The 15,121-nt window shown below is 35.4% G+C and overlaps 1 protein-coding gene across 8 annotated transcripts in view; it reads left to right on the top strand.

Moving 5' to 3' along the window:
• The window catches only part of KIDINS220 (kinase D interacting substrate 220), a 183,598-nt gene that overhangs the window by 46,784 nt on the left and 121,693 nt on the right, over positions 1-15,121 (top strand). For 7 of the 8 annotated variants that reach the window (XM_069064799.1, XM_069064798.1, XM_069064796.1 and 4 more), the window contains exons 9-15: positions 3,042-3,140; positions 5,715-5,813; positions 6,506-6,604; positions 10,521-10,698; positions 11,240-11,404; positions 13,285-13,464; positions 14,443-14,608. In XM_069064799.1, coding sequence (XP_068920900.1) covers positions 3,042-3,140; positions 5,715-5,813; positions 6,506-6,604; positions 10,521-10,698; positions 11,240-11,404; positions 13,285-13,464; positions 14,443-14,608 — 986 coding nt within the window. Of the gene's footprint in view, positions 1-3,041; positions 3,141-3,176; positions 4,387-5,714; positions 5,814-6,505; positions 6,605-10,520; positions 10,699-11,239; positions 11,405-13,284; positions 13,465-14,442; positions 14,609-15,121 lie in introns of those variants that run through there. The other variant, XM_069064797.1, reaches the window with a different exon arrangement.

Genomic DNA, 15,121 nt, shown 5'->3' with positions numbered 1-15,121 from the left:
TCATTCTTCATGAAGATGTAGGGGGCCCTTCTTCCCAAAGTTAATCCTTCTTGTGCCTTTGGTATTACTCTCTCTTATCTCTTTTGGCTATTCTATTGCTTTAATCTTAATTTTTTCCTTATTTACTGATTCTTTCCTTGTGGCTTGGTATTGGGGATGGTACACTGTAGTCAGGAAGACTTGTGTTTGAATTCCAACTCAGAGACATTTAATCTCTCTGATCCTCAATTTCGCATCTGTTAAAAGAAAAAAGTGGGGGGGAGGAGAATAATAGTAGCACTTCTACATAGGGTCATAATAAGAAGCATATGAAATAATGTATGTAATGTACTTTGTAAACCTTAAAAACTATACACATATTATTGTGTTATGACACCATGCATATACCTCTTCTAAACTTTAAAAAATGTTCTACCTTGCTTCAAGCCTATAATAATTCTATTTTTACAATTAGAATGCTAGAAAAAAAGTCATCAGCAGTTATTGCTTCCATTTCTTCACTTCTGTTTACTTTTCTACCTCTATGTTCTAGTTTCTAACCCTCCTTCTGAATTGAAACTTCTCTCAAGGATTGCCTGTGATAGCTTAGTAGCTTAATGTATGTTTCTCCCCTCCTGCCCTCCCCCACCTCTCATTCTATTTAACCTCTTCAATTTGGCTACTCTATAATAAAATTAAGATTAAGATCCCCTAGACCAAGAGTAGGGAACCTGTGGCGTTGAGGTCACATGTGGCCTTCTAGGTCCTTGGGTAAGGCCTTTTGACTAAGCCCAAGTTTTACAGAACAAATCCTTTTATTAAGGGGATTTGTTCTGTGAAGTTTGGATTCAGTCAAAGGGCTGTACTTGAGGACCTAGGGAGCCACATGAGGCCTGGAAGCAACAGGTTCCCCACCCCTGCCCTCAACCATTGTAATAGCCTCCCTGCTGCCATTCCTCACTTTCTCCAATCTATTTCCCATACAGCTTCCAAGTTAATATTCTTAAATCACAGGTCTCACTATGGTACTATAAAAATCTTCAGTTACATTCTTTTGCCCCTAGCTACATAGGAGTCTGTAAACTTGTTTTAAAAAATGTTTTTATAATATTTCAGTATAATTGTGGTTTTTTGGTAATGCTATATATTTTAATCTTATGCATTTAAAAACATCTGAGGAGTCTATAGATTTTACTATATTGCTAAAAAGGGTCCATGACACAAAAAAAGTTAAAAAAAAAAAAAACCCCAAACCAAAACCCTTTTTCTAGGATAAAATAGTGTGTAAATTTTCTTAGCCTGGAATTTAAAGCTCTGTAACAGCTCATCTGTAACTCCTGTTCTCAGGAATCTGGGATACTTGGTAGGTTAAATATCTTGCCCTTGATCACTTAACTAATATATGTCAGAGGAAGGACTTGAACCTTGGTCTTCCTGACTACAAGACCAGGTTGCTATCTGTTATGCCATGTTGTCCTTCTGTGCCCTGAGAAACTAGATAACCAAGCTCGTTAGAGTCGAGTATCAGATAAGAATAAATAGATTTTGTGTAGACAATTTAAATTTTTTTTTCCTTTTTGGAGGGTAATTGGGGTTAAGTGACTTGCCCAAAGTCACATGGCTAGTTTTTGTGCTAAGGTCTGAGGCTAGATTTGAACTCAGGTCCTCTTGATTCCAGGGCCAGTGTTCTATTTACTGCGCCACCTAGCTGCCCCTTGTGTAGATAATTTAATAAGCAATCTTGTGAATAAGGTTTATGCACCTTAGCATGTGGACTTTGTGATACCTTTTGGCTTCTCAGATGTTTGTTTGCTTTGTCTCCTGGTTCTTAACGGTTCTGGATGGTTGAAGTTGTTATATTGAGACCTAGATAGGTAATGTATCATTTTGATTTTAGTACGAATGAGCTTATGAGGAGCTTATCATAAGGAAGTTTTTGTCTCTCTTCTCTTCTAAGTATTACAAACATATTGTTATAAAGACTTAAGGCCAGCTGAATCTTTCAGCCAGGTCTTATTTGGCTTTAAAATGTTTATTCCCATAATTCCAGATCTGCATGGGATCTCAGTGAACAGTTCTTTCAGCATTGACATTGCCCTGAAATCATTGCAATCTAAGTTCATACAGAGCTCATTTATGTCAGAAAATTAATTTACTAATTTTTCAGTATGGGGTTTTTCTGATATAAAACCCAAATATTTATTTCTCTTCAGAGTATTCTCTTCTTAGTACCAGAATAGTTAGGAGCACCAAGTTCATGATCAGAAATTACATTTTGAAAATAGTTATAGGAGCAAAGGGAGTCATATAATCATATATGAATCATATAACCATATAACTGTATATGACCATATGATCATATAACCATATAAGGAGTATTTTCATGAGCCTTTTCATTGACCTTCTAAAAAGTTACCCTTCTTATACTGTGTCATCATAGGCGGAGGGTAAGGGAGAAAGCATTACCCTTTGAATGGGCTTGGGACATGCCGACACGGTATTACTGTCTTCCTTTTTCTAGATTTTACAGTGGCCATTACATTACCTTTCTTTTTGTACTTATTGTTGAATCATTATTCCAATATATATGTCATGCTATGATTTACAAATTTTTGTTGTGTGTGTTGGCAACTGTATCGATAATGATAGTTTGTCTTTCCCTAATGTTGTACTTTGAGGCTTCATTGTTGCCTAAGCATTTACTCTAGTTTTAAAATCTGTACCAGCAAGATACAAACTTTAGCATGTTCTTCCAAAGTGAAAAAACTTGGAATGGGTGTCATTTTAGAACTAGCCTTGTTAAGTTTAGAGAGGCTTACAAGAAGGTTATCCACCAAGTGGTAAACTTTTAATTACAGTAGGTCACAAAGCTGTCTCCTAAGACATGGAGGAATTGCAGTCTATGTTGGCAGAGGTAGTACCTGGAACCAAAAACTTATAAATCTTTTGGAGTACTAAATATATATGCTTTGCTCCAAATCAGATTTTTAAGAAAATACTATGTTTTATTAAATTTAAAATCTAAGTTTATCCTTTCTTATCATCAATTAATTGTTTTTCAGAGTGGGGATACTGTGCTAATTGGTGCTGTCAGGGGTAGTCATGTTGAAATTGTTCGAGCCCTCCTACACAAATATGCTGACATAGATATTAGAGGACATGTAAGTACAACTACATCATTTTTAGTTGGAATATAAATGAGATGTCTTAGCAAACATCTACTATCTTAAAAACCAAAAACTTTAACTTGTAAAACCTAGCAGGTTTTGTATGCTTCTGTTATTCCAAAATTCCTTTGGAAAAAATCCTGTGAATAAGGGATAGGAGTAAACTGGACTTGTAATCTCATTGAGATAGGGAATTCCCAACTGAAGGAGTATTCTTTGCTGGTGCAAAGGAGCTTGCTTTTATTTTTAGATTCTCCCTATCCGCTAACTCCTTTTCTGTTACCAGCAAGCATGCTCATATATCCCCTGTTCTTAGAAAACCTTTATTTAACTCTTCTAAACTCTCAAGCTTTTGTTTTCTTTTCCCTGCTGAATTCCCAGAGTATCCAACGCTAGTTCCCTCCGTTTCTTATGACTCCTTATTAATTCTGACCCTCTACAGTCAAGCTTGTGAAGTCACCAGTGTGATGCAACCACTCTCTCTAAGGTGACCAGAAACCTCTTAATCCAGCTAGTCAACAAGCATCTATGAAAAGTTTACTATGAACTTTTTTATTATTCTTTATTATAATTTTTATTATTATTGTGCCAAGGAATGAGGATACAAAGAAAGGTAATAAACCCCGACCTCGTCCCCACCCTGAAGGAACGCACAGTTGGATGGGGGAGATAATGTGGAAGACACAAGGTAATTACGGAGCAGGCGGGGCAGCCTTAGAGAGGAGAGCTGGAGCGACCAGGAAAGGCCTCTTACAGGAGGTGGCGTTTGAACCAAGCTTCGAAGGAAGCCAGGCAAAATTAAGTGGTGGAGATGGAACATTGTAGGCCTGGGGGACAGGTAGTAGAAAGTCACAGAGATGCAAGATTAAACAGGAAGTAGACCATTATGGCTAAAGGAAAGTGTTCGAAGACTAGAAAGGCAGGAAGGAGTTGTTATGAGGAAGTTTAATTGCAAAATGGAGAAATTTCTCTTTGATCCTGGAGGTAATAGGGAGCTCCTGGAGCTCATTCGTCAGGTTAGACTTGTTTTGAAAAACCTTTTTGACGGCACCATGGAAGGATTGAAGTGGGGAGAGACTTGTTATAGGAAGAACAATTAAAAGGTTATTCTGATAGTTTAAGTGACGAGTGTTAAGGGCCTAAGTTGGGTTGTCATTCTGTGATGGGAGAGAAGGGGGCATATACAAGTGCATTGTGATGGGAGTAATGATAATGATTGACAATGGATTGGCTATGTGGGGTGAGTTAAAAGGAAGAGTGTTATAAGTCTGTGTGAGTGAGAGAATGGTGGTGCCCTCAGAAGTAGTATAGAAGTGGGGAGGTTTGGGGGCAGAGAGACATTGAGTTGTCTTATGTATATATTGTGTTTGAGATGTCCAAGAGGCAGCCTTACGTGTAGCTTAGCAGAGAGAGTAGAGCTGCATATGTGGATATGGAAATCAGTCTGGCTTTAGATATTTGAACCCCTTGGGGCTGATGATATCATCAAGTAAAATAGTGTTAAAAGAGAAAGGGTCTAGGACTGAACCTTGGACATCACCCACAGTGAGTGGGTGTGGTATGGATGAGGAACCAACAGAGGAGCTGTGAAGAAGCCTTCTGAAAGATAGGAAAAGAACTAGGAGACAGCTTTGTCACAAAAAACCTAGAGAGGAGAGGATCCAGCAAGAGCAGATGGTCAGTAGACTCAGATGCTTCAGGGTCAGGTTAGGGAGTATCAGGATTGAGAACAGGCCATTAAATCAATTAATAATCACTCAATAATATTTATTAAGCATCTACTATGTGCCAAGCACTGTGCTAATGTTTATTAGATTTGGCAATTAAGAGATTTTTGGTAACTTTGGAGAGAGTTGCAGTTAAATAATGAGTTTAGAAACCAGCTTACAGAAGTTTTAGAAAGAGTGAGAAGAGAAGTTGTAGAGGCACTATTGACACACTGTTTTTTAAAGGAGTATAGCTGCCATTGAGGAGAGAGATATAGGATGACAGTCAATGGGATTAGGTAGATGAAGTGAGAGGGTTTTTTTTTTTTGAGGGTGGAAGGCAGGGAAATTGGGGTTAAGTGACTTGCCCAAGGTCACACGGCTAGTAAGTGTGTCAAGTGTCTGAGGTGAGATTTGAACTCAGGTCCTTCTGACTGCTCTATTCACTGCACCACCTAGCCTCACCAAAGTGAGAGTTTTTAAGGATGGGGCAGTCATGGGCATGATTGTAGAGAGCAGAAAAGCAGCTAGTTGACAAAGAGAGATTCAAGATGAGACAGTGGAGAAGGGAGTGAGGGCATTTTTCTGGGGAAGATGGAATGAGGATAGGCCAGTACTTAGTACCTGTATGACTATGGATAAATTACTTATGTTCTCTTTGCCTGAGTTTTCTTGTCTGTAAAATGATAACTCTGGTACCTACCATGATTGTTGTTAGGCATAAATACAATGATGTATGTAATGCATACCTTAAAGTGAATAGTTATTATTCCTGCCATGAATGTTAACCATGATATTTTATATCCCCACAGTATTCCTTTTTACATTATGTTTTGTATTAAAATATCTCCTTATTTTATAGGATAATAAAACTGCTTTGTATTGGGCTGTTGAAAAAGGCAATGCAGCAATGGTAAGAGATATCCTGCAGTGCAATCCAGATACTGAAATATGCTCAAAGGTATGTGCTTAGCTTAATAAAAATTCAAATAAAACAGGAGTATTTAGTTCCTTTGGTCTCATCATATCATTAAAAAAGGTTCATTTTTTTGTAGATTTCTCTTTATAATTGAAAATCTTCAGGCAGGTACTATTCTAGTGAAGATAGTCCTAATTTATCCACAGTAAATTATGGTTACTACATGGGAGCAAGTGGTTAAGAGTTGCACAGAATGAGAAGGTGTAGATGGGATTGGCATTATTAGAGCCTTCATCAGTATGGATATAGATATATTTGAATGGGGGAAAGTGTCTAGGCTGTTAGGATAAAATTCTGGTCTGCAGTATTTTTCAGATTTGCATTTTGTTGTATCTAGTTGGCAACTTAAAGTACATTTTAGCAATATTAATATAACAATATCATATTATAATAATTACATTATCATAATATGTAATAATATAATTTAATAATGACTATATAAGTAATTATAATATTAATGAATATAAAATTAATTTCCTACAGCTTAGTTAAGAAAAACTTTTATTTTAAGGCAAATTTTTAGCATGAGACCATCTTAGATATACCTCCTTTTTTTTTTTAAAGATTTGTAAATTCTTTAAATCTGTAACATTTTAGTGTAATTTGTTTTTAAAAATATCATTGCTAATTAAAGTTTTTAGGTTAGTAAACATACAAAACATCTCTGTCTTTAGGATGGTGAAACACCACTTATAAAGGCCACGAAGATGAGAAATATTGAAGTGGTTGAACTTCTGCTAGATAAAGGTGCTAAGGTGTCTGCTGTAGATAAGGTAAAAAAGGGGGAAAAACCCACAAACTCATACCAGCAATTTTTGTGTAGAGGTAATGTTTTGGATGACAATGCTTGGTTTGACCAGTTTTGTCCATTCAGGCTCATAAGTGTTATGTGTATGATTGCAAAATTGTATTGTCTTTTCAGTTGGTATTAGTATGTAATATCAAAATAAGGGACTAGTGTAAGAAAAAATACGAATTTCTTTTTATATTTGTTGTAGTAGTCTATTGTTGCACTAGTATTTGAACCCTTTCCAACTTAGTGTAGGAGCTGTGAAGTTTGTGTTCCACTGGGAATAGCCTTTGGGAACCCAAGCCCTTCTCCAAATTGTGATAAGGCATTGAAGTGGTATGTTAGTAGAGGATATATGTATTACATTTAATAACTTACAGTCAGAAAACATTTAAAGAACATCTTGATTGTGAACAAGTTAAATACCAATTTGAACGATTAGCTATTCATTCAAGTTATTCCCTAGGGACTTTGATAAAGTAATATTTTGCATGTTACTTTGTATTTTGAGAGGGCCAGCTAGGTGGCAGAGTATATAGAATGCTGGGCCTGGAATCAGGAAGTCTCCTTTTCCTGAGTTCAGAGCTGACCTTGGACACTTATTAGCTGTGTGACCCCGGGCAAGTCACTGAACCCTGTTTGCCTGTTTCCTTATTTGTTAAATGAGCTAGAGAAGAAAGTGGCAAACTACTCCAGTATCTTTGTTAAGAAAACCCCATTTCTTTTGTTAAGAAAAACCCAAAAGGGGTCACAGAGTCAGATACAGTTGAAACACAACCAGACAACAAAATTGTATGCTGAGAAAATAGCAGGCTCTCGATTAAATACTTGATTAATTGGACAATTCTTCTGAATGTTAGGTTTTTTTTTTTCAATAAATATTTACTTACAACTTTTGTAATGTGTATTTGTCACTCTTTGCCTCCACCTCAGATTCCCTTTTTTTTCTTTAAGATGCGTTTTGAGCACCATCTTCTTTATGAAGATTCCTTTCCTGATCCCCCCAACTTCTAATGCCGTTCCTTCCAAACTGCCTTGTACTTAACACTTTTTAAGAATAGGATTTTTTTTTGTTCTTTGTATTTGTGTTTTCCAGTGTTTTGATGGTGCAAATAAATAGTAAGTGCCCAATAAAGGGTTATGGATTGATTGGTGGTCCTCACCCTTAATCACTTAAAAGTAGCAGGAAATAGTTGTAACAGTATCTGTAGTAGAAGGAAGTATGTAATAACTGACATGAGTAGTACAGATCAAGATTTTAAAGATTCAGAGGCATTACTTTTGTTTAGGAAAATCAGAGAAGGCCTTTGAGCTTGGTCTTAGGGGATGGGTCAGTTTAGATAATGATAGAGGAAGATGGATCAAGGCATGGTCATTTGTATTCTAGGCAAAATGGATAACATGAGAAAGGTATGAAAGCTCCATGTATGTAAAAGGAATAGTACAAGTAGTTTAAATCAAATTAAAGAGATTGAAAGTAGTATTAAATAAGTCTGGAAAAGTAGATTTGTTCTGGATTGTGGCAGAACTTGAATACCAAGGAATTGAATTTAGAGTTTATTTGGTAGACATTAGTTTTATGAAGGGATAAGAGATGTAATCTAAGTTGTGGCTGTAGAGTCTGGGAACTGTTTGACCCAAAGAGCCCACTGTTAGCTATATGTCCCAAGGAGGTCAAGAACAAAAATAAAAGATCCGTATACCAAATTATTCATAGCAGTACTGTTTTGTGGAAACATGGAATTCATTTAGGATGCTATTTACAGTACTCTAGACATGAGCTCTCAAACTTGGACGTTAACTGCAGAAATAGGAAGGACTTCCCAGTCTTCAAATACTCTTTCCTCAACTCTTTGTCCTCTACTGTTTTTGTTTTTGTTTTGTTTTGCTTTTTGGAGGGGGGAAGGTAGGGCAGTTGGGGTTAAGTGACTTGCCCAAGGTCACATGGCTAGTTTTTTTGGTCTGTGTGTTAAGTGTCTGAGGCTGGATTTGAACTTAGGTCCTTCTGACTCCAGGGCCAGTGCTGTATTCACTGCGCCACCTAGCCATCCCCCCTCTACTGTTTCTTGCAGCAAATTGACTTTACTGAATTGTATTCTTCTAGTTCCCTTCCTGCTTCTCTATTTCACTGATTTTTCTTTGAGATATTCTAGACTTGTCTCCCTGATAGAATGAGGCCTCCCCAAGGGCATGGAGCTATTTATACTCTTTTGTCTTTGAATCTCTAATGCTTAATGTAGTCCTTGGCATGTGGTAGACATTTAATAAATATTTGTTGATTGATAGTAATTCTCTGCCCTCTCTAATTCCTGCCAAGCGAACAAAACCCACAAAACCTTACACCCTGTTCTTTAAATATTATTTCTGGTTCTTTTTGGTCTGATTTTTTGAGAAATTTGTCAGTGAAAGGAAGGAGAGTTTGGGGAGTAACTGAAGAGAATCAAGAAATTCTTTTTTTTTAAATAATAGGAGAGACTTAAATATATTTGTAGGAAAAGGAGTCAGTAAAGAAAGAAAGAAAACTATATTACAACACGGAGAGGGATTAATTGAAGTAGTAAGGTTTTGGAGAAAATTAGAAAAGATGAAAACCAGTGAACAGATGGAAAGAAAACATCTTTCTCTTACAAAGGAGGGAAAGATTAAAGTAGATAAGATTAGAGATATTGTTGTTGAATGGCTAGGGGAGGACCTGGTGATAAATGGAATGGGAAGAAGAGTACAAAGAGCTTTTGCCAGATAATTTCAATAAACTAAGAGGTGAGTTCTTCTAGTGATGATGAGGGATATGGGTTAGAATCATTCATTTCAGAAGTATTGAAAAGTTTAAAAGGTCTGATGTGTGACTGAATTAAGAGATGATTTAAAGGATTTCCAAATGGAAAATGAAGCCTTTTAAGGTTAGATTATGTTAATTTGTCACAGATCTAGTAGCATATTTTCCAAACTTTGGTACAGCATTGCTAGATTTCCCAGGAATGGAGTTATAAAAAGAATAGAGTTGGAATGAGACAAGTTGATAATTGGCATAGAAAGTATAACAGTCACAGAAAATGAAATTCAGCACACTATAAAAGAAATAATGAAAAAAGGAAATTCTATTGTAGACAGATTTAGAGGAGAATCTAACCAAATATTTAAAGAGAAATTAATTCCCATGACACCCAGCTCATCCTCACTGACAAGAAAGTACTTCATAAAATATCTTTTATGAGACAGATAGGTTTCGGGTACCTAAACCAGGCAGGGCCAAGCAGAGAAAGAGACATATTGAACATCACTAATAGATACTGATACAACAATTTTAAATAAAATCATAGTGAAAACACTGCAACAGCACAGTCAAAAATGGTTCTTTATGACCAGGTTAGAATTATCCAAGAATTCACAAATAGTTGTGATGATTTGGAAAGAAAGTGGAGTCTCTTTGATTAGGAAGAGGTTAAACAAGTTTTTTTTTTTTTATATCAGTGTAATGGAATGTAAGAAGCAATGAATATGAGGAATTCAGAAAAACACAGGAAGATATATCAACTGTTGTAGCACAATGTAAGCAGACCCAAGGAGACAAAAGACATAATGACTAAAATAATGTAAATGGAAAGAAAAATAGTAATAGAATCTCTACAATCCCAAAGACTATGCTTGACCCTAGTTGGATTTTCTTTACTGTTTTTTAAAAATTGTTAGCAGGAACAGTTCTGATATGTTAGATAGGAATGAGATTAAAGGGGAAGAGATTTAGGGGTTGGGAGATTTTGATTTAGAATAGTAAGTGTAGATGAAAAGGAAATAATGATACTTTTAACTAACTCTCAGGTTTCTCACTTAGTTTGAATTTGTGAGTTTTGATTGTGTATAAGTATATGAAAACCCAAATATTTGTCATAATTTTATAGAAAGGAGATACTCCTCTCCATATTGCCATTCGTGGCAGAAGCCGGAAGTTAGCAGAACTTCTTTTAAGAAATCCAAAAGATGGACGACTGCTTTATAGGCCAAACAAAGCAGGAGAGACACCATACAACATTGACTGTAGCCATCAGAAAAGTATTTTGACTCAAATATTTGGAGCCAGTAAGTATTGTTTTATGTCTGAGTGAGTTTATTTTTCTTTAATGAAATACATTTCCTTTATGAAAGCATAAATAATCAAGTATTTCAAGGAATCTGTGTTAATGACTGCATGCATTCATTGATTTAATTGATCTACCTGTATTATATCTATGGAACAAAAGTTTCTGAACTACTTTTATATTGTCACATACTTGAAGTAGATATTCTGTGAAATATTAAATATGCAAAGTTTTAACCTGGGAAAAGATGAACATTATAAAGTAAGTGTTCATATGTGGCCTTTCAAATATACTAGGGAAACTTAAAACACAATTTATTAATATTTCTAATAGATTCAGAAAATAATTTGAGGTGTAAAGGTTCTAAAAACCCTTCCATTTAGTTTCTTATTTTGGCACACATTTAATTAGATTTAATTTTTAATTTTTTTTGTTTTCCTTTGTTCTGTGAATCCAAAAAAGTAATAATATTTCATATTACTTTCAGATGATATAAGTAAAATCATCGTTTGATACAATTGTGTGATATTTTTAATTTGCAGGACACTTGTCTCCTACTGATGCAGATGGAGACATGCTTGGTTATGACTTGTATAGCAGTGCTCTGGCTGATATTCTTAGTGAACCAACTATGCAGCCCCCCATTTGTGTGGGACTGTATGCCCAGTGGGGAAGTGGGAAATCTTTTTTGCTCAAGAAATTAGAAGGTAAAGTGATTGAACTAAATTTATATGCATTTATCTAAAGAGCATATTCCCAATAATTTCTTATATAGTAAATTTTTAGATTATCATTAAAAATATTTTCAAAGGAAAGACTTATATGTAGGATTTTGTGAAGTGTGATATAATCCCTGTTGTGGCACTCCAATCCCTGACCTTACCTGAATGAATTACAGTCTCTAGAGGTTGGTCTCAAATCATATCTCTTGAGAGGAAGGACTGCTTTTGTTTTTTACCTTTTTGTATCCCTAGTATTTAGTGCTTTGGGTCTGGCAGTAGTAAGTGTTTAATAAGTGTTAATTGACTGACTGGCTTATTTTGATCCCATCTATATAGTTTATTTTGAAACCTCAGAATACAGCTTGTGTCTAGGTCTTCACCAACATGTGTGGTTAAAAGGGTCTTAGCTTGCATGCAATCATGCAAGGCAATAATAAAGCATAGTAGGCACATGACAGCTTTTTTTTTACTTCACAGAAAATGTAAAAGCACATAAAAGATTCATAGTGGCCCATAAATAGTAATATTATTTTCCCCTTTCCATTGTTTCCTTTCACCCTGTGGACCTTTTTACGGTACTACCTGAAAGGGTTGTACTTTCCTTAGGAGAAAAATGAATTTGGAGTCGCCAACATTCTGGTGACCCTTGCTTTTTGCCCCAACCATTTATAATGGTCTGTAGCTATATAGTCCTAAGAACTTGAACTTTTTTCCAGAAGGAAGTGAACCTAGGTCTCATAAAGAAGCAACCTCTTTCCCATATGAATTGTACTAGTAGAATAATTTGTGCTAGCAGCAGATGGCAAAGTCCAGGTTTTTGCTTCTCCACATCATGGTTGTTGATCCTCAAGCTCTAGGGCCAGATCTGTGATCCTCCATCCAAGAACACTAACATTCCTCTAGAAGGCTTGAATTCTGAAACTGACTATCTGATGACATAGATTCCCTCTCAACAACAAAAATACCATTCCTAAGTCTGAGAGGTCAGGTCCCTCCTTCTCCACAACCAAATCCAAGATTCCCTTCTCTTTTTAGGAGATTTTGTAATATGGCTCCATTGGCTTCTGCAACCACTTGGATAAGATGTCCCATCACTTTATCTCATTGCCAAGGCCAGGGAAACCTTGTGCAGTTGTATGTATGAGTGAGAGAGCATTTGCAACTGATTGTACATGGTATTGCTATCCTTCCCTTCCCCTTCACCAGTTTTCCAGTTTCCTCTTAAGTCTGTATTTTGTGGTACAGGCACAGCTATCACTCAATAGCCTGAACGAGTCAGATCATTCTGAAGTACTGAGATTCAATCATCCATCCTCAGTAAGTCAATAAGTTGATTGAGTATTCAGTGTTCATTGCCCCCAAATGTCCATGATTTGCTCATCGAGCATTTTCATTACACAGGTAAAAGTGACAAATAATGCTTTACCTCTGCAACCAGAAGTAGATTAGGTAAACTTGATCACATTTATCTCCTATTGAGACAGATGGAGACATACTTGATTATGAAATAGGCAAGAGTGCTCATGTGGAATTGTGTGTGCATATTAGGGAAGTGGGAAATCTATCAGTTTAAAAAAATTGGAAAATGAAGTAATTGACCTAATTGGTAGATTTAAGCCTGCTTTCAAGGTGCGTTTTCAAAAAGTTAACACACCAAGAGTTTTTGTAAGCAAATTGTTTTGTTGTAACTTTCTTGAAAAAAAAAAGAAAATTTTATTTAGAATGAGACATTAAAAATTACTAAAATGGTCTTATTCTCACTTTTTTCAAAGTGTTTTACAGATGTTTTAAAAATATTAGAACTTAAAATGACTTTGTATCTGCTTATTTCTATTCTTAAGAGTTTTATCCTATTTTTCTTTCAGATGAGATGAAGACTTTTGCTGGACAACAAATTGAACCTCTTTTCCAGTTCTCCTGGCTTATAGTATTTCTTACACTGTTGCTTTGTGGAGGATTGGGTTTATTGCTTGCTTTTACTGTGGACTTGAAACTTGGAATAGCAGTGGCTTTAAGCTTCTTGGCACTTCTATATATATTCTTTAGTAAGTCTTTGCTTTTATTCTTTTCACACATTGAAAAACATGTCAGACTTCATTGTTTTACTTAATATGATTGATGTTTTGATTTTTTTCGTTGAAAGTTAAGATTACAGGGCGGCTAGGTGGTGCAGTGAGTAAAGCGCTGGCCCCAGAGTCAGGAGGACCCGAGTTCGATTCCGGCATCAAACACTTAACACCCACATACACAAAAAAAAAACTAGCTGTGTAACCTTGGGCAAGTTACTTAAATGCCCTCCAAAAGGCAAAAAAAAAGTTAAGATTAATATTGCTGGAAGTGTAACATATAATAAATAATATGAGTGGAAAAATTTAACCATAAATTACATGCATTTGCCTACTAATTGTTTTTACCATCCCAGTTGACTTGGAAAAATAAAAACTATATTCTATTTGGTTTCAGTGGCCTTCAAAATCTATGTAAAATTTCTTTTACCAGACATAAGCATTGTTATAAGAAATCCTCTTAGTAATATATTACTTCCGTTAGACTTTATTTAAATAAAATTGTGTCATTATATTTTTCTAGTTGCAGAATTGAATAACTTTTCTAGTTTAGGGGAGCACTTGGCTACCACTGCATTTTTCCTGAAACAAGAGAGATAAAAATAACCCTTAATCAATCCCTCATCTGAGTGTTGTCTTCATCTGCAAGAAAAGAACTATTTATGTATTCTACTACTATATGAACCATAGATTTGTTTTTCTATTATGTTTTCCTTAGGCTAACATTAAATAAGTCTATAGACCCTAAATATACACTAGTGAGAGGTGGGTGGTGGATAGTTTAATTGAATGGCTCAGGATTATGGCATCTGATATAGGCAAGTTGGCATTAAATAGTACATAATTCGCTTGTGAGTCATTGAATGAAAGCTGACTACTTGAATTTTATTCCTTGGGGAAATGAAAGTGAAACTGATTACCTAAAATTATTTCATTGGGTTTATTTTTGCATTTCAGCTGTAATTTACTTTGGTGGTCGAAGGGAAGGGGAAAGTTGGAATTGGGCCTGGGTGGTAAGCACTAGGTTGGCAAGACATATTGGCTACTTGGAACTCCTCCTCAAACTGATGTTTGTAAATCCCCCTGAACTTCCAGAGCAAACTACAAAAGCTTTGCCTGTCAGGTGAGCTGAATGATTTTTGTTTCTCATTTCTTTATTGGAAATACTGTGCTATGTTCAGTCAAAAGTAAAAATTTAATGGATTAAGGAAAAAATTTCTCTTCTGGTTATGTTAATTTTTTAGTATGTACAAAATTGCATGCAACATAGAATTTCAAAAGTTTTCTTTGGTGGTATAATATGTAAGTGTTAATAATTTGTTGCCTTGGAAGAGTTAATGTTTTACTTGTTTGTAGACATTTCCTAATTAAGCTTAATAGTAAGTTGATAAAGATTTTATATTCATAATTGTATTTTAGATATGGAAACTCAGAGACAAAGATGCCTTAGTCTTCTCAGAAAATCAGCTATACTCATAATAGAAACTAGATTATGAGTAATTTTATTTAGAATTCTTTTTATTTTCTTAAATTTATTTTGCAATTTGAAAGTAGTATTTACTATGAATTTTTATCTTGTTCCTTTTGGCTTCAGAGCATAGATCAAAGAACAAGAGGGAAAAGTTTCAAAAAGTTG

The sequence above is a fragment of the Petaurus breviceps genome, unplaced genomic scaffold, assembly GCF_028583685.1.
Source record: "Petaurus breviceps papuanus isolate PSGF00001 unplaced genomic scaffold, PetGlider_PUasm1.0 90644, whole genome shotgun sequence".
In the NCBI taxonomy this organism is placed as follows: Eukaryota; Metazoa; Chordata; class Mammalia; order Diprotodontia; family Petauridae; genus Petaurus; species Petaurus breviceps.
Note: the sequence above shows the minus strand (reverse complement) of the source record. Positions and strands in the feature narration are given on the sequence as shown.